Source organism: Grammomys surdaster, unplaced genomic scaffold (assembly GCF_004785775.1).
Source record: "Grammomys surdaster isolate TR1022 unplaced genomic scaffold, NIH_TR_1.0 137, whole genome shotgun sequence".
NCBI lineage: Eukaryota > Metazoa > Chordata > Mammalia > Rodentia > Muridae > Grammomys > Grammomys surdaster.
In genome coordinates this window covers 371,442-391,135 of record NW_021604595.1, presented here as the reverse complement: position 1 = coordinate 391,135, position 19,694 = coordinate 371,442, and the positions used below count along the sequence as shown (strand labels likewise).

The window sequence follows — 19,694 nt, the reverse complement described above, 5'->3', positions numbered from 1 at the left end:
GGCTTGCAGAAGAGAGGCGTGGTTTCTAAGGCCGTGTCCTGTGGTCCTGTGAAGTATGACGATGAGCGGCCCCTGGGAAGCAGCTTGCAGAAGACAAGCGTGGTTTCCAGGGCTGTGTCTCCTGGTCCTGTGCAGCTCTTGAACAGCAGCAGCTTGCAGAAGATAGGCGTGGTTTCCAAGGGTATGTCCTGCGATTCCATGCAGCATGAGGATGAACAGCTCCTAAGCAGCTCCATGCAGAAGAGAAACACAGTGGCTTCCAGGAGTGTGTCCTCAGGCACAGAATCCTCCATGGGTATTTTTTCTGAGTACCACATCTCCCAGGTGGATCCCCAGGGTGAGTCCCTGACTAAGTGCAGCTCGTACCTCCACAATATAGAATCTGTATGGAGCTCTGAGGAGCCACAGGATATGACCACCACAGACAGTCATCACAACGACAGAAGCTTTTCCGTGCAGGAGACATCTGAACCAAGCTTTGCCAGTGCCCAGTCCCAGTGTGCAACCACAGCCTCTCCTCGGAACCTGTCGGGTGGATGGAAGCGGGCGAAGAGAAGGACAGTGAAGTGTTTAAGGAGATTGTGCTGCTGTCTGCCAGCCCAAAGGAGAAGCTGCACTTCCCGGAGGAGAGTGCTTCCGCAGGAAGCAGGAGAAAGCAGAGTCACACAAAGCCAGGTGTTGGGGGACAGTGGAGTCACACAAAACCAGGTGAGGGGGGACAGTGGAGTCATACAAAACCAGGTGAGGGGGGATAGTGGAGTCGTACAAAGCCAAATGTGGGGGCTAGAGTAGAGTCACACAAAACCAGGTAGCGAACATCAAGATGCCCTTCTGCAGTTTACTTAATGTATGTATTTTCTGACATCCTTGGCAGCTGACACATGGTAATTGTACCTGCTTCTTGGGTATGCACCTTAACATATGTACCACATCCCATGCTGCCAGCAAATGAGGAGCCACTCTCTCAGCCTCACAGCATCCTCCTTATGCGGAACATGAGAAACTTGAGTCGAGGTAGACGGAGGGTGGTGACCACAAATTGGGGGAAGGGGCAGCTGGGGTGGGGTGTTGACCATAGGAAACAGCGATGTGGAAGAGAGAAGTTAGGTGGGGGCTCTGCACAGCAGGGCCCACACAGTCAACACAGTGCACAACACAGTCAGCTATAGCACAGTATATCCTGTAGGTTTCAACCACAAGACAGTCCTTTTCAATGTGTCTTTCTGCTTTTAAGTGATGAGCCTCTGTGGTTGCTGAACCACAGGGTGGGGAATCTGCCTGGGCTGGACTGAGACAGTGACAATGGGTGACAGGCAAGACATCTAGGTAGCAGTGTGTCTACAAGTTTTGCATAGAAGGCTTTGTCCTGTACAGGAGAGTTAAGTGAATTATCATAGACTGCTCCCCAGGAAATCCCAGCCAGGAGGGAATCTGGCTCAGTGATGGCATTCCACAGCATCCTGCTTGGAGCAGAGATTGAGCTGGAAGCGTGCCTGAAGCTACCTGGAACAAGAAGCCCCTGTGGCCCTCACTTGGGGCAATCATTGATGAGACACATGCCCCTCCCCTGCTCACCTGTCTTTCTCTCATGTTTCTGTGTGAGAAGATGACTTAGCACATTGGAGGAACAGTTTTCTCACCCAAGAGATACTAGATAGCCTACCCCAACTCTCCCAAGGTAGGTTAGCTTGATTGAGTCCACACCCCAAGCAGTCTGTTGGGATAAGCTAATGACATATATTAGAGAGTCCAGCTCTACAAGGACAGTCTCAGAGGCCTCTTGATATAGGTCGTGAGATCTTTATACAGACTTTGGCAAATCCCTTGATCTTTCAGGGCCTTGGTTCCTCCCTATAAATTGGCCTGGCAGTTATGCTGGCATAGAGTCACCTTGGTGGGGTGCTGCTCTCACACTGTCACACAATAGAAGATGCAACATCTGTTAGTGCTGTGGCACTGGGAATTCCAGTGTGACCAGGTTGGTGGACAGCCTTGATGGGGTAAGCATAGAGAGATAGGATGTGTAGTTAGGAGGCAGTGGGGTGCCTGTGTCTGGAAGTCTCTTCACATTGTTTTCAGGATGCCTGAATCCTGGGACCAGTGCAGAGCACAGCTTGGGAAACCTGAGCTGGATAGTGTCCCCAAAGAGCGCTGCATGTCCTTACTTCCTCAGTCTCCCCTGTAGGTGTTTGTTTTTCTACTTGCCCCATGGCCAGAGGACCCAGTCTTTCAGCATTCTGGGGCAGTGGGTCAGAATGGGGAAGGAGATCTTTTGTTCTTCTGTCTGACAAGATAGTGCCAGCAGGCTGGAGTACATGCGTCACTTTGACTGCACAGCTGAGGCGCTGTTCTACTTTGGAGAGCTGAGTGGGCCTTGCCAGACCTAGGACATAGCAGCCTCAGATGCCTTTGCTACTAACTGTGGAACTGATTTGAATCCAGCATCCACCTTTAGGACCAGGCCTAGGTGGAAACATTAGTTATCATCGGACTGTGGCTTTTAGCTACCGGTGTCAGCTTCTGTGTTTTGCTCTACAAGTTGTCCTCAAGTGTGATGAGGACTATACTACTAAGTGACGAAGCCTCTCTCTTCAGCTCTCATGTGCTTTTACAAACACTCAACACAACCAGGAGTCTGACTATTGGAGTGAATTAAGGCAGAGGACAAGGCAGGAATAGACTATGGCAAGTGAAGTGGAATTCGTCCTTCAGAGAGGATTGGTATGAGGATCAGAAATGACCACCGCTGACCTCTGTCTTAACCAAACGACACAGGTTTGCACGAAAGGCATCTGCAGTGATGTGTAGGCTGAGGATTCGGGAAGTGGCTCAGAGTCTCAGTATAGACCCGATACAGCCTGAGGGGGCTTAAGAAATTGATAGCCAGTCCTCATTGAAGTTATCCTCCCATGAGACCCACATCTAAAAATGGCTGTTGCTTAATTGATGAGCAGGCTCAGCCAGGCCAGCTGGTGTCTTAGCTGTTTGCTCATGAGGGAGCAGCCTGGTCAAGGCCCCCCCATACAAGGACCTCCCTCCAACCCTTCAGGTGCATATGAGACCTGAAAAACTCCCTTCAACTGTAGATTATAATAAATGTGTAATTTTACAAGTTAGGCTTGGTAGTATAGGTATTGTACTACCTGTGAGGATCCTGTGGGGTTCAGGGCTGAAGTAAGAGGATTGCCAGTTAAACCCCACTTAGGCCACAGGGCATTCAGGGTCAGTCTACTCAACATAGCACATCCCTGCCTAAAATAACATGTATCAAGAGGACCATGGGTGCAGCTCAGTGGTAGAATGCCTTTCCTAGCTTGGAGAGGCCATAGTTTCAATCCAGCGAAGGAAGTCAAAGACTGCAACAGGGCTTACATGGGAGCAAGGCCCTCCTGTCACTACCAGAGGGCATGGTGTTTGCATGATTGAAAGCTAGGGTCTGGTTGATGATGTCAGCTGAACATTTCCTAGCTGGCTGTGGATCTTGGCCTCAAACCATACTCAAAACAGCCCCAGTCAGCTGTGGGCTGGTCCAGCTTTGTCACCTGTGTCATTGAGGAAGCAGGAAGTTTCCCTTAAGAAAAGGCAATCTGCAAGCTAACTCTAGTGACTGGGTAAATAGTTCAGAGAGCTCAAGGCTGGAAAACAGCTCTCTGCTAGAGGTCTGTAGGGGCAGACAATGATTACAGGCTCTAGGAAAGCCCGCTAATCCAGAGAAGCTATGAAGGAGTGATGGCAGAGATTCCTGAAGCCTCTGGTCTGCATTGTCCCCAAGAACAGTGGGTGAACCTAGGGAAGGCCTGGATTTGGCATCCTAGAGTCTGGAGTCTCTGGGTCCATCCCTCGAACCCTCCTTGCTATATGGAACAGTGCAGATGTCAAACTAAAAGCAGCAGCCCTAAGATTATTTTCAACAAAACTACCTTTGTTCACTGTAACTCACCAACTGCTAAAGTGGCTCACTAGCCCTGATCCCCATTTCTCCTAACACTCTATCCTTTCCTCTTCTCCCCAATGCCCTTTCCTTCCAGCTCTAACCTAAGACCAGTTGGTAAGCAGGGAGGAGGCATCTTGGTTCTTAGGGTGTAGGATAGAAGCACAGTCAAATCTCTGTTAGGCCCACCTTGAGGAGACATCACACAGGTGGCTCAGTGTTTCTTCCTTTTCCTCTTATGGGTTCCTAATGATTTACATCTCCTCTGCTGAGACTGTGAGAGACAAGCACTTCCGGAGCTGAGACAAGCCCTTCAGGCTCAGGCCCTGAGCTAGGTTTCTTAGCCATAGGAACTGAGCCTCCGATGAAAGCTCAAGTCTTAGGCTTGGAAGCTAGAGGATGATCAGGGCTGAGGTCCATTCTCTGGGGATATGAAGACTGGGAAGCATCTCCAGGATCAGGGAGATCTGTGTGGGGACCCAAGTGGCTGGACAGTCTCCAGGGCACCAGCTGGTACTAGGGGGACAGGAGGAAGGTTGGGCTTTAGAGCTCCTCCTTGTTCTCCTTGATTCTGCTCAGTGGCTCACAGGAATCCTTGGTAGCGGTGGGTCCTCTGAGTCTCCCTAAACATGTAGACCCTGGGATTTGGGAATGGGTTTCATGGCCATGGGCAGAAGCAGCGAATGGGGTGGCTTCCAGTGAGGGTGGCTCTTGATTCTTCTGCAAGACAGCAACAGGCTTAGGCTCAAGCATCTAGACCTCATACATCAGTGGTCCTATGCCACTAGTAACCTCAGAAAGCCATCTGCATCTGCACACTGACCCCTCTTTGAGGATCATGGTCATCTTTCTCTACTTTTGAAGATGGCCAACACAGAAGCATTGGAGGCTGCTTGAGAAGAACCAGGCTTGGGAAGTGCTGTCATGCTCTGCTCTTTTCCTAAGCCAGGTGACACTTCCAGCAGCTGCAGGAAGAAATGGGCGAGAGTCACTCAGCTCCATGCAGGGAGGGCCAGAGCATTTGGGTGGAGGTTGGAAAGGGGAGAGACAACTATCTAGGTTGGAGAGACTGAGTCTGAGGCTGTGCTGCCTTACTGGGATCCTTCCAGCTCTACATAGACTCTTGTCTTCTCCACACCTGTACCCCCCACCCCCAATCTGGGACAGCCTCAGCCTTAACAGCGGGGTCTCTTCCCTCTTCTGTCCCGTAGTCTACTTGGACCTTCCCGACCCTGTTCTGTCTTCCTAGTGTTTCTCGCCCTGGCTGCCTGGTGTCTTGCTGTCTCCTGCCTGTCCCCTGCCCTGGTATGTAGTTGTCTCTTGTTTACTCATTGCCTACCAGGTTCTACCTGGTGTCCCAGTGGCTCTTGCTTATCTGCTGCCACTTTCCCTGTCATACCCATGTCTGCCCTTCCCTGACTGCCTGATCAATGCTGACTTCTTCCTTATTATCCAGATCTTCTGTTAGAGCCATGTCTATCACTGGTCTAGGGGAGAGGATTTCAGCCACAAAGCGGGGTTTTGTAATGGCCTCTACCTGTAAACAGAAAGACATGAATGCTGAGGGCAGGAAGCCAGTCTAGGAGACCTCCAGGGGAATTAACAAGCAAAGCCTGGCACTTCCTGGTCTATGTGACATGGCTGACAAGTCATGATGACAGCCATCATGCACATGCATGTGGTCATGTGTGCACATAGATGCACTCACAGATGTGCTTGTGCACACACACATGCAAGCCTAAGTGCGTGCCTGCACACACACAATTAAGCAGTAAAGCAACAGGCTTAATTCCAAAGACCTAGTATACCATACCCAGAACCTGGCTAACACCAGGGATCCAGTGGCAGCTCACTTGTTCAACAAAGTTTTTTTTGTGACCACAGATCATCTGTGTAGCCTGGATCAGGGTATGATTCATTCTCTTCTTGCTCTGGCCTAGTGTTTTCATTTCTCTTTCTTCAGGCTCTTCTGGAGTAGATTCTGGGAGCCCCTCCAGCCAGTGCATGATGTCCATGTACTTCTGACCAGCTTCAGGCAGGATCTCTGTGAGTGCTTTAGTCTCTGGTGACTGCAGGTATCTGGAGGCCAGCAGGTAGGTTACCAGGGTAACCCTCATGGTACGTTTTTATAGAGGTGCATGCTGGGAGATAAGAGAGCATGATAGAGTAGGAATTTGGTTCAGCTTCACCCCAGCCATGTCAGGGAGCGAAGGGTTCAGGGAGCTGCACTGGCCTAAGATAAACCAGGACAACTTGTCCTGAAGACCTATGAGAAGGAACTTTGCAAGAGGAACATCTTGGGGAGCCATGTGGGAGAACGTTTGGAATTGTCAATATTCCAATTACTTTGCAAGCCTAGTGCCTAGTTTCCAAGTGTATGGTGTTTAGGGCCTTTGCAGAGGTGACAGGAAAGAGGAGTAATGTTCTTAGCCAGATCATCTAAGACTAAGGGGAGCAGAGACCCTAGGCTGTACAGAGCTAGTTAGCTTGCATAGCAAATGCCCCATCCTGAAGGAAGAGGCCTGTATATGGGACAACAGAAAGTTGTGACTGATTTGGCCTCTGCATGGACACCTATAGGTATATGGAAAGCCCTACCTGGCTCTTCAACAACATCTTCAACAACAGGACATTGGAGATTCCTGTCTCAGTGGGGTACAGGAGCAGGCACTGGAAGGCTCTTATCATCCTCAACCTTGGATTCTCCCCATCCCCTTTGTGCTCTCAAACTCTGTGAAGCCTAGCTATGAAAGCTAGCTGAGGTGAGATGGAGGCCATGACCAGCTTCCAGCTCTGGAGAACTGCTAATGGCAGGCATGTGAAGCACGGTGCTGGGTTGGGCTGGTTCAGTTCCAAAGCAGTTGCTGATCTCAAGACAGAATCACAGTTCTGAGGACATCTGAAATCCCTTGGGATCTTCTGGAATCCAGTTCAGTTGAGGTCCCAGAAAGAGTCTTCAAGTAATCTCTCCTTCAGGCCCATCCTGACGCTGCCCAGGACTCCATAGGAGATCTGCCTGACAAGCTGGTCAGGGATATGACTGGTGGAGTACATCAGAGATCTTGGACCAGATCTAAAGATGCTGAAGCTGAAACTGGGAGAGCTGGGATGACCTGGAAGACGAGGGCCCAGGAGATGTCAGGAGAGAGCAGACGGGAAGCTGAGTGGTGTGGTTGCTTCCCTCTGAGAGCTGTTCACTGGCTTGTGTGCATGAGGGCATCACATGGTGCACAGGCAGAAAGAGCAGAGACATGTCCTCAGAGCATCTAAGAGACATCCTTCCTCTCCGCATGATCTTTCCATTTTCATCAACACTACGAATACCATCAAGTGGGGTTTGTGGAACAGCCATGCTTTACTTTCAAGACACCAACTCCCAGTCAGAGGCTTGGCACAAGGCTGGCAGGTGGCAGGCTGTTCCGTTGCACGACTCCCAGCGCTGGAGGAGGCAGCATGGTGTTGAGGGTCACTTCTCCCACTGTCACCAGGAACATGAATGCAGAGGTGGACTCATGGCTAGTGAGACCTGAGACCAGAGCTTCTGGGACCATAGGGCAGAGGACTCCCAGCATTCTAGGCGATGAGAACAACCTCCTGGGCAGCAAGGTTCTCTCCAGGAGGGGGACCTTAGCTATTGGAGCTCCCTCCTGGCAGTGTTTGGGTAAGTAGCCCACTGGAGCCATCTCCAGAAGAGCAGTCCCCTCTCCTACACCTCCACAACCTCTTCACCAGGCTCCCTGACTTGCTTATCTGCCACCCCACGGAACATCATTTGGTCAGAGTTGCTTGGCTGCTGCCATCCCTGCAGGCCCCTTCACAGACCTACCTTCACATTCCTGATGGACATCCAGCCAGCCACTGGGCTGTAATTCATTAGGAACATTCCATCCACAAGCCCACCTTCCAGCTCCTGCTGACCCAGCTTATCACATGACCCTTGTCCTTACGCCAGCGTGGGCTCTCAGCTTCCAGGACCTCACATTCTGCACTGAACATTAATACTAGGGGTGCTATCTGTCTCTCTGACCATCCCATGTGTCCTCTATGTCGGTGAGTGGAAGACTGGGTGATTTTGTTGTTCATTCTTCTGTTTTAAGTTCCTAATCCACAAAATGAAGGTCATTATCAGGCTTAGGTCATGAATGTGGCCAGCCCTGATGGGGTGGTGTGTCTCTCTGTGAAATTTGAAGGTGTCCCTAAGTTCTCTCTAAGTCTTATGTGGTGATACAGCTATGGCAGCCATGGGTACTATTGTTGTTACTGACTCCGCCAGGCCCTGTCTGTGTCTCCAGCCTCCAGAACCACGAGAAGATAGTGTCTGTGGTTAGGGTTATCTAGTCTATCTGGTCATGAGGCTGAGGTGACTGGCAGATTGGCCAGAGTGGTCTGGAACCACAGCATAATGCCTTGGAAAAAGGTGCAGATGCCTGCAGAGAGTAAAAGTGCAGCAAGGAGCCCAGAGATTACCCCAGAGAGGGCTCATCACCTTACTGCCTTAAGAGAAACTTTCTGGAACAAAAATAGATGAAAACACACAGGTCTCTCTGTCTGGCATGCTTCTCAACTCCAAGCTGTGATGTAGTCTGGTCCTAAGTACTCAGGTGTGTCCACCTCATTCCCCTGCCCCCCTCACAGTATGTCTCTTGCAGAGTGGGGTCTGGTGCTCACTATCAGGACACATCAGAGTAAGGCTCCTAGGTACTAGGCTCAGGCAGCAGGTACATGGGCAGAGGTAAAGAGAAGCCTTTCCCTACTACATTCCAGAAACTGGAGTTTCATGGCCCAGTACTAGAGGTAGGTGTAAAAGTAGTCATTGTGGTGCCTCAGGAGTGGAGCTGCAGGTTCTGCTGAGAGGGACCTCTGTAAGAGTGGACACTAGGAAGATTGTGTGTGTGTGTGTGTGTATGTGTGTGTGAGAGTGTACAAGTACACGTACACACACACACACACACACACACACACACACACACACACACACACACACACAAAACCTATGCCTGTTTTAGGACCAGCTCGCATGAATCTCAGGCTTCCTTCAAGCTCACTGCATAGTTGAGGCTGATCAGGAACGTCTGATCTTCCTGCCTCCACCCCTGAACTGCTGGATTATGGGTATTTGTTCTGACATCCTTGTGTGTGCTGTGCTGGAGGTGAAACTCAGTCTCCTGTGTGCTAGGCAAGTGCTCGGTCAAGTGCACTTCGTCAGCTGCAGACGGCACCTTCTTGAGCTGTCAGGAGAGCCTGTTGGGATGGAAGTCTCTGTGTGAGCAGCAGAGCACAGAAGACAGGGAGGTCATACTGCCAGGAGGTGCAGGTAAGCTCTGCAGCTCCAGATTTTAAAGGTTTTCTATTGAACCCCACAAATGCTGCCTGCTTCACTTGGGCTACTGGGATCTTTCCCTTTTATTGAGGGCCCCCAACATGGGGTAGTCTGTACTGTGAGTCTCCGAGTCCTCCTAACTATGCAGGACTCTGTGCTTAACATGTTACAGGAAGAACAACCCAGGACATTTTTTTTTTTAAATTGGACTAGTGAGTCCTAGATCAGTTTAATAGGTGACATCAGGCACTAATTATTAAATCTGTGGACTGTGGGACAGATGTGGCCTGGGCTTCAAACAACAGGGAGCAGGTTCATGGAGGGATGAGGTTGGGAGTAGATGGGCCGGGAATCAGTCCCCTGCTAACTTTGGGGTAGTTGGTAAGGGGCTGAGTGCTAAACTAGAAGCAGAGCTCTTAGCTCTTCTAGTTTAAGGCTCAGCTTTCAGCCGGCATCAGGCCCTTCATCTACTTTTTAACAAATGCTCTAGTGCCGCACACCCGGGAGTCTTCCGACCACAGATCAATTCTGTTGGCCTGAGCCTAGAACCTAGGACTAGCAGATCTCTCCCGCCACTGCTTCTTCCCGGTTCCCTGTGTTTCAGCTCTTCTCCACCTAACTCCAGGAGTGCTGGTGCCCTAACCCCAAGAGGAGGCTCTTGTCCTCGGTACATAGAAGCCGGGTGTAAAGCCCTGCTTCTTCAAGTACCTACTGATGTATGGATCTTAGCTCGTTTTGCCGTGTCTCATGCCTGAAAGGTAAGCAGGTCCCTGCACCTCATGCTTTCTTGAGGAGCACTGTCATAGGCTTAAAGCAACAGCATAAGTGACCATGGACTGACACCATTGAAACTTTGAGCTCAAACCAACCCTCCCTTCGAGGAGAATCTCTCAGGGACTTGGTCACAGAGCTGCAAAGCTGACAGACACCATCCTTGCCTCTTGCCAAGCTGCTTCTCCACTTGGTGGTACGAGGTCATGAAGGACTCACTAAGTGCACATGTGATTGTGTGGAGGGAAGTCTTGTTTCTGAGGAGGACTGGGGAAACATCTAGTGTTCATGTCTTTGTTTTCACAGCTCCTACCTGGAGAGCCTTCACCCACTCCACATACCAATCAGCCCTTCTGGGGAAGCCCTTGAAACACCTCTGCCCTCTCCCAGATGGTTGCATCCCTTTCTTCCTCAGGGCTGCCCCTCCTCGTGCTCATTGGATTTTTTCCTTCTGCATCATACAGACAGGAGCTTGTGCCTTCTGAGAGAGTAGAAACTGTGGCTTGGGGTCTTTCAGGCCATAGAGGGTGCTGGGTGAGTGCAGCAGAATTAGATCCCAACAGGTTTGAAGGGTTTCAAAGGCTGTACCTCCCTGACCTGTCACAAAATTTCCCTAGTCCTCTGGGTCCCTCTGCATTTGATCAAAAGCTAAGCCCTAAGGCAGGTTCCATCATTCTTGTAGGTAGGGCCCCAAGGTTCCCATTCATGCAACCAGTAGCACCTCTGAACTGGGATGACCTGAGCTCTACCCATGATGCAGTCTTCCTGAAGTGATAAGAAGTCACCCTGCCATAGCTCATATGTAGCATTTGCCCAGAAATTGACTCATGGGAGGGCAGGGGACAGTAAGATAAACTGAGGTTCTGTAAGTAGATAGGAAAACACGGTCAGTCCTCATGGTCAATGTCTGAGTCATTAGGCTGATGTGGGTGGGGTCATGGGCCTCCCCCTGGGTCAACCCCAGTTTGGAGGCCTGAAAGTTACCCTCTGCTTGTGAAAAGACTGAGTCTTCCCCCACAGACAGCATACAGTAGTCTTGACTCTTAGGCAAGAGGTCACAGTGAACATTCTTCAGTGTGGTTTTGTGTTAAATTGCACAGAAGCTGTTGGTTGGCTGGTTGGCTGCTGGTGAGAGTTGGACGTGGCTGGTTCTGACAGACCAGGACTTTTCCAACCTGCTGGATTTCAACAGTGTGTGTTTGTTTCCCAGTGCTTTAGTTTTGGCTTTGGGGTTTTGGTGTTTGATTTTTATTAACTTTATAATATTAATTTGAGTTATGATTTGTTCTGGCATTTTCTTTTTCTTCTTGTTACCCAGTTTCCTTTTTAAAAACTGAATTCTCTGTCATTTTAAAATTTTCTTTCTTATTTTGAAATGATTGTTGGTTTCTCTTAACTGTACACAATGGGAATTCATCCCGAGTTTCCATACCTGGTTACGCCGCACTTCAGTCATATTTCCCGGCTCTACTTCAGTTGCCTGCTCATTCTGTGCAGCTGGTACTTCCCCTTTACAGCAGTTTATCCCCTCCACTCCTGACACATAGCAGATAGAACATGTTTCTGTTTGTGTCACTGGTTTGTTTCATGTACACTATCTCTGCTTCGATGATTTTCTTTTTATTTTATTTTATTATTTATTTTTTTGGATGTTTTATTTACATTTCATATGTTGTCCCCTTACTCCATCCCCCACCCACCCAGGAACCCCCTATCCCCTCACCCTTCCTCCTCCTTCTCTGCGGATGTAACCCCTACCTACCGCCCCACTCCCACCTCCCCACCCTCAAATTCCCACCCCCTGGGGCGTCCAGCCTTCATGAGGTCAAGGATCTCTTCTTCCACCTATGCCCAGCAGGGCCCTCCACTCTTACATATTCAGTGGAAGCCCTGGATCCCTCCCTAAGTGCTCCGAGGCTGGTGGTTTAGACCCTGGGAGCTGTGGTTGGTTGGTATTATTGCTCTCCTCATGGGGCCACAAACCCTTTCAGCTCCAATGGCCTTCACTCTCACTCCTCCATTGGGAACCCCATAATCAGTTCAATGGCTAGTTGTGAGCATCTGCCTCTGAATATGTCAGACTCTTGCAGACCTCTGAGGAGACATCTATATCAGGCTCTTATCAGCATTCACTTCCTGACTTCCACATCAGCATCTACCTTTGGTGACTGCACATGGGATGGATACTCAGGTGGAATGGTCTTCAGACGGCCCCTCCTTCAGTTTCTGTCCCTCACTTTGTTTCCATATTTGCTCCCTTGAGTATTTTGTTGCTCCTTCTAAGAAGGACCAAATCACCCCCACTTGGTCTTCCTTCTTCATGAGCTTCATGTGGACTGTGAGTTGCATCTTGGGCATTTCAAGGTTCTGGGCTAATATCCGATAATCAGTGAGTGAATACCATGTGTGTTCATTTGTGATTGGCTTACCTCATTCAGGATGATAATTTCTAGTTCCATCCATTTACCTAGGAAACTCTCGAATTCATTGTTTTTAATAGCTGAGTAATACTCTGTTGTATAAATATACCACATTTTTTGGATCCATTCCTCAGCTGAAGGACATCTGGGTTCTTTCCAGCTCCTGGTTATTATAAATAAGGCTGCTATGAACATAGTTGAGCATATGTCCCTGTTATATGTTCAAGCATCTTCTGGGTATATGCCCAGGAGTGGTATAGCTGGATCTTCAGGTAATGCTACGTCCAATTTTCTGAGGAACCGCCAGACTGATTTGCAAAGTGGTTGCACCATCTTGCAGTCCCACCAACAATGGAGGAGTGTTCCTCTTTCTCCACACCCTCGCCAGCATCTACTATCACCTGAGTTTTTAATCTTAGCCATTCTGACTGGTGTGAGATGGAATCTCAGGGTTGTTTTGATTTGCATTTCCCTGACGACTAAGGATACTGAACATTTCTTTAGGTGCTTCTCGGCCATTCGAGTTTCCTCCATTGAAAATTCTTTGTTAAGCTCTATACCCCATTTTTTAGTAGGGTTATTTGGTTGTCTGGAGTCTAATTTCTTGAGTTCTTTGTATATGTTGGATATTAGCCCTCTATCCGATGTAGGATTGGTAAAGATCTTTTCCCAATTTGTTGGTTGTCGTTTTGTCCTATTGACAGTGTCCTTACAGAAACTTTGCAATTTTATGAAGTCCCATTTGTCAATTCTTGATCTTAGAGCATATGCCATTGGTGTTCTGTTCAGGAACTTTTCCCCTGTGCCCAAGTACTCGAGGCTCTTCCCCACCTTCTCTTCTATTAGTCTCAGTGTATCTGGTTTTATGTGGAGGTCCTTTATCCACTTAGACTTGAGCTTTGTACAAGGAGATGAGAATGGATCAATTTTCATTCTTCTACATGTTGTCCTCCAGTTGAGCCAGCACCATTTGTTGAAAATGCTGTCTTTTTTCCACTGGACAGTTTTAGCTCCTTTGTCAAAGATCAAGTGACCATAGGTATGTGGTTAATTTCTGGGTCTTCAGTTCTATTCCATTGATCTTCCATCCTGTCTCTGTACCAATACCATGTAGTTTTTAATCACTATTGCTCTGTAGTACAGTTTGAGGTCAGGGATGGTCATTCCTCCAGAAGTTCTTTTATTGTTGAGAATAGTTTTCGCTATCCTGGTTTCTTTGTTATTCCAAATGAATTTGAGAATTTCCTTTTCTAATTCTGTGAAGAATTGAGTTGGGATTTTAAAATTCTGAACATCTATGCTCCAAATACAAGAGCACCTACATACATAAAAGAAACTTTACTAAAGCTCAAAACACACATTACACCTCACACAAAAATAGTGGGGGATTTCAATACCCCACTCTCAGCAATGGACAGATCATGGAAACAGAAACTAAACCGAGACACTTTGAAATTAACAGAAGTTATGAACCAAATGGACTTAACAGACATCTATAGAACATTTCATCCTAAAACAAAAGAATATACCTTTTTCTCAGTACCTCATGGTACCTTCTCCAAAATAGAGATCTTTCCATCTTCTGAGATCTTCGATTTCTTTCTTCAGGGACTTGAAGTTCTTGTCATACAGGTCTTTCACTTGCTTGGTTAGATTCACACCAAGATATTTTATATTATTTGCAACTATTGTGAAGGGTATCATTTCCCTAATTTCTTTTTCAGTCTGTTTATCTTTCATGTAGAGGAAGGCTACTGATTTGTTTGAGTTGATTTTATAACCAGCCACTTTGCTGAAGTTGTTTATCAGGTTTAGGAGTTCTCTGGTGGAAGTTTGGGGGTCACTTAAGTATACTATCATATCATCTGCAAATAGTGAGATTTTGACTTCTTCCTTTCCTATTTGTATCCCTTTGACTTCTTTTTGTTGTCTAATTGCTCTGGCTAGGACTTCCAGTACTATATTGAATAGGTAGGGGGGGAGTGGGCAGCCTTGTCTAGTCCCTGATCTTAGTGGGATTGCTTCAAGTTTCTCTCCATTTAGTTTGATGTTGGCTACTGGTTTGCTGTAAATTGCTTTTACTATGTTTAGGTAGGGGCCTTAAATTCCTGATCTTTCCAAGACTTTTATCATGAAGGGATGTTGAATTTTGTCAAATGCTTTCTCAGCATCTAGTGAGATGATCATGTGTTTTTTTTCTTTGAGTTTGTTTATATAGTGGATTTCATTGATGGATTTCCAAATATTGAACCATCCCTGCATTTCTGGGATAAAACCTACTTGATCATGATGGATGATTGTTTTGATGTGTTCTTGGATTCGGTTTGCTAGAATTTTATTGAGTATTTTTGCATCGATGTTCATAAGGGAGATTGGTCTGAAGTTCTCTTTCTTTGTCGGGTCTTTGTGGGGTTTGGGTATGAGTGTAATTGTAGCTTCATAGAATGAACTGGGTAGTGTTCCTTCTGTTTCTATTTTGTGGAATAGTTTGAAGAGAATTGGTATTAGGTCTTCCTTGAAGGTCTGATAGAATTCAGCACTAAAACCATCTGGTCCTGGGCTTTTTTTAGTGGGGAGACTTTTAATAACTGCTGCTATTTCCTTAGGGGTTATGGGACTATTTAGATGGTTTATCTGCTCCTGGTTTAACTTCGGTACCTGGTATCTGTCTAGGAAATTGTCCATTTCATCCAGGTTTTTCAGTTTTGTTGAGTATAGGCCTTTGTAGTAGGGTCTGATGATTTTTTGAATTTCTTCAGTTTCTGTTGTTATGTCTCCCTTTTCAGTTCTGATTTTATTAATTTGGATACTGTCTCTGTGCCCTCTGGTTAATCTGGCTAAGGGTTTATCTATCTTGTTGATTTTCTCAAAGAACCAGGTCCTGGTTTTGTTGATATTTTTGTATTGTTCTTTCTGTTTCTATTTGGTTGATTTCAGCCCTGAGTTTGATTATTTCCTGCCTTCTACTCCTCCTGGGTGTATTTGCTTCTTTTTTTTTCTAGAGCTTTTAATTGTGCAGTCAAGTTGTTAGTATGTGCTCTCTCCAGTTTCTTTTTGTAGGCACTTAAAGCTATGAGTTTTCCTCTTAGCACTGCCTTCATGGAGTCCCACAAGTTTTGGTATGATGTGTCCTCATTTTCATTGAATTCTAAAAAGTCTTTAATTTCTTTCTTTATTTCTTCCTTGACCAAGTCATCATTGAGTAGAGCGTTGTTCAGTTTCCCTGTGCACGTGGGTTTTCCATTGGTTTTGTCATTATTAAAGACCAGTCTTAGTCCGTGGTGATCTGATAAGATGCAAGGGATTATTTCAATCTTTTTGTATCTGTAGAGGCCTGTTTTGTGACCAATTATATGGTCTATTTTGGAGGAGGTAACATGAGGTGCTGAGAAAAAGGTATATTCTTTTGTTTTAGGATGAAATATTCTATAGATGTCTGTTAAGTCCATTTGGTTGATAACTTCTGTTAATTTCAAAGTGTCTCTGTTTAGTTTCTGTTTCCATGATCTGTCCATTGCTGACAGTGGGGTGTTGAAATCCCCCACTATTATTGTGTGAGGTGTAATGTGTGTTTTGAGCTTTAGTAAAGTTTCTTTTATGTATGTAGGTGCCCTTGCATTTGGAGCATAGATGTTCAGAATTGAGAGTTCACCTTGGTAGATTTTTCCTTTGATGAGTATGAAGTGTCCTTCCTTATCTTTTTTGATTAATTTTGGATGAAAGTCGATTTTATTTGATATTAGAATGGCTACTCCAGCTTGTTTCTTGGGACCATTGGCTTGAAAAATTGTTTTCCACCCTTTTATTCTGAGGTAGTGTCTGTCTTTGTCACTGAGGTGCGTTTCTTGTATGCAGCAATATTCTGGGTCTTGTTTGTGTATCCAGTCTGATAGTCTGCGTCTTTTTATTGGGGAATTGAGACCATTGATGTTAAGAGATATTAAGGAAAAATGATTGTTGCTTCCTGTTATTTTTATTATTAGAGGTAAAGTTATGTTTGTATCTTTTTTGGGGGTTGTTGGAAGATTACTTACTTGCTTTTCCTAGGTTGTAGTTTCCCTCCTTGTGTTGGCATTTTCCATCAATTATCCTTTGAAGTGCTGGGTTTGTGGGAAGATATTGTGCAAATTTGGTTTTGTCATGGAATATCTTGGTTTCACCATCTATAGTGATTGAGAGTTTTGCTGGGTATAGTAATCTGGGCTGGCAATTGTGTTCTCTTAGTGTCTGTATGATGTCAGTCCAGGCTCTTCTGGCTTTTATAGTCTCTGGTGAGAAGTCTGGTGTAATTCTTATAGGTCTGCCTTTATATGTTACTTGACCTTTTTCCCTTACTGCTTTTAGTATTTTTTCTTTGTTTTGTGCATCTGATGTTTTGATTATTATGTGACGGGAGGTATTTCTTTTCTGGTCTAGTCTATTTGGTGTTCTGTAGGCTTCTTGTATGTTTATGGGCATCTTGTTCTTTAGGTTAGGGAAGTTTTCCTCAATAATTTTGTTGAAGATATTTACTGGCCCTTTAAGTTGGGAATCTTCATTCTCATCTATACCTATTATCCTTAGGTTTGGTCTTCTCATTGTGTCCTGGATTTCCTGGATGTTTTGAGTTAGGAGTTTTTTGCATTTTGCATTTTTTTTTAAATTTATTTATTTATTAATATATGAATACACTGTAGCTGTCTTCAGACACACCAGAAGAGGGCATCAGATCTCATTACAGATGGTTGTGAGCCACCATGTGGTTGCTGGGATTTGAACTCAGGACCTCTGGAAGAGCAGTCAGTGCTCTTAACCACTGAGCCATCTCTCCAGCCCTTTTGCATTTTCTTTGACAACTGTGTCAATATTTTCCACCGTATCTTCTGCATTTGAGATTCTCTCTTCTATCTCTTGTATTCGGTTGGTGATGCTTGCGTCTGTGACTCCTGATCTCTTTCTTAGGTTTTCTATCTCCATGGTTGTCTCCCTTTGAACTTTCTTTATTGTTTCTATTTCCAGTTTCAGATCCTGAATGTTTTTGTTTAATTCCTTCTTTGTGTTTTCTTGCATTTCTTTAAGGGATTTCTGTGATTCCTCTTTAAGGGCTTCTATCTGTTTACTTGTACTCTCCTGTATTTCTTTAAGGGAGTTACTTAATTCCTTCTTATAATCCTCTATCATCATCATGAGAAGTGATTTTAATTCTGAATCCTGCTTTTCAGGTGTGATGGGGTGTTCAGGGCTTGCTATATTGGGAGAATTGGGCACTGATGATGCCAAGAAACTTTGGTTTCCGTTGCTTATGTTCTTGCGCTTGCCTTTCGCCATCTGGTTAACTCTAGTGGTACCTGCCCTCACTGTGTAAAACTGGAGTCTGTATTTCCAGTTATCTTGCTTATTGCAGAGCTCCTCAGAGTCCAGAGGTCTCTGTGGTCTTATGCTCCTAATCTCCTGTGTGGAATAACTCCTGGGACTCAGGCCACCTCTTGGATCTGGAAATCCTTCTGCTCTGAGTGCAGTGGGTCCTCGATGACTCAGGATTCAGTTTCAGCTGCTCTGAGTGCAGTGGCTCCAGCTGCTCTGAGTGCAGTGGCTCCTGGATGACTCAGGATTCAGTTTCTCAACAGGACAGGAGCAGACCGACTCTGTGTCAGCTGCTCTGAGTGCAGTGGCTCCTGGATGACTCAGGATTCAGTTTCTCCACAGGACAGGAGCAGACCAACTCTGTGTCTGCTCCAGCCCAGAGGACCAGGCAGGGGCAGAAGGGAAGTGGAATTCCGGAGGGGCGGGGTTTGGGTAGCTGCTGTGCCCTGGATGTCCCTGGCTCCCCGATCTATCTCTGGGGTTTAGGGAGTGAGATGGAGATCTTACCAGTTGCTCTGAGTGCAGTGGCTCCTGGATGACTCAGGATTCAGTTTCTCAACAGGACAGGAGCAGACCGACTCTGTGTCTGCTCCAGCCCAGAGGACCAGGCAGGGGCAGAAGGGAAGTGGAATTCCGGAGGGGCGGGGTTTGGGTAGCTGCTGTGCCCTGGATGTCCCTGGCTCCCCGATCTATCTCTGGGGTTTAGGGAGTGAGATGGAGATCTTACCAGCTGCTCTGAGTGCAGTGGCTCCTGGATGACTCAGGATTCAGTTTCTCAACAGGACGGGAGCAGACCGACTCTGTGTCTGCTCCAGCCCAGAGGCGACTTCTGTGTCTCTTAAAAGCCAGAGTCCAAGTAAAACCTTCCTCCCTTAGGTTGTCTCTTGACAGAGATTTGTTCACAGCCATGAAGAAGGTAACTATTATAGTGGTTGTGGCTCAGAACATGAGGAAAACCATTGCCAGTTGTACCAAGCCCTGACTGGTCCATTTCTTGGAGTGACCTTACAAGGAGGCACTGTGAGGAATGCTGAGCACCAGTCCACATGGGCACCACCCTGGCTGGGTCTTGTCCTTACACTGCACATATGCTGTTGATTGGCCACAGAGCCATTGAATGGTAATGTCAGTTCTGATAGACTTAGACTTCGCCCATCTCCTGGCTCTTCAGAGACAGTCTGTTTCCCAGCTTGTTGGTTTTGCTCTCTCATTTTAGTTTGGGTGATTTATTTTTATATTTATATTATTGGCTCTTGTGTTAGTGTTAATTTATTCCTAAATTTTCTCTTTCTTCAATAATTATTAACCATTCTCCTTTTTGAAACTCCATTTATTTTTTGCTTTGGTTTCTTTTTACTTTAAAGCATCTTTTAGTATATATTATCCACAAGGAATTTCATTATAACATTTCCATATATGCCTTTACTACACTGTGATCACGTCTCCCGCTCTTGTTCACTTCCCCACCCACATCTGTGTGGCTGGTGCTCTCTCCCTGCTCATGGCCCATAGGGGACAGAACAGAAATATTACACATTGGTGGGACTGGCCTGCTTCATGTAAAACTGTTTCTATATCCACCTACTTTACTCAAAACAGCAATAGTTTACCCCTCATTGTGGCTGAGCAAGGGACCCCCTTTCCCACACAACCTGTTTGTAAGCTATGGGCTAGTCAGTTTGTCTACATGTACTTTCTCTTGTATTCCTGTGTGGAGCCATCTTGATGCTGAGGGAATGTTTTAGTCTGTTCTTGAATTGGATATGAAGTATCAAGCACTCTCACATCTATGTTCATCAAGGACATTAACTATACTTTCTTGTCCTTATTTGGTTTTGGGAGTAGGGTAATATGTGCTTTGTGATTGATTTGGAGGTATTCTTCTTTGTCTCTTCTATGGCATAATTTC

At 46.4% G+C, this 19,694-nt stretch overlaps 1 protein-coding gene and 1 pseudogene across 1 annotated transcript in view; one reads left to right on the top strand and one right to left on the bottom strand.

Annotated features, from left to right (window-relative positions):
• The window catches only part of LOC114617510 (sperm motility kinase X-like), a 4,063-nt gene extending 1,486 nt beyond the window's left edge, over positions 1 to 2,577 (top strand). The window contains exons 2-4 of the mRNA XM_028763091.1: positions 55 to 337; positions 499 to 708; positions 2,540 to 2,577. Coding sequence (XP_028618924.1) covers positions 55 to 337; positions 499 to 708; positions 2,540 to 2,577 — 531 coding nt within the window. The remainder of the gene's footprint in view (positions 1 to 54; positions 338 to 498; positions 709 to 2,539) is intronic.
• A 5,701-nt stretch (positions 2,578 to 8,278) lies between these two features.
• Positions 8,279 to 19,694, bottom strand: part of LOC114617509 — a 43,549-nt pseudogene continuing 32,133 nt past the window's right edge.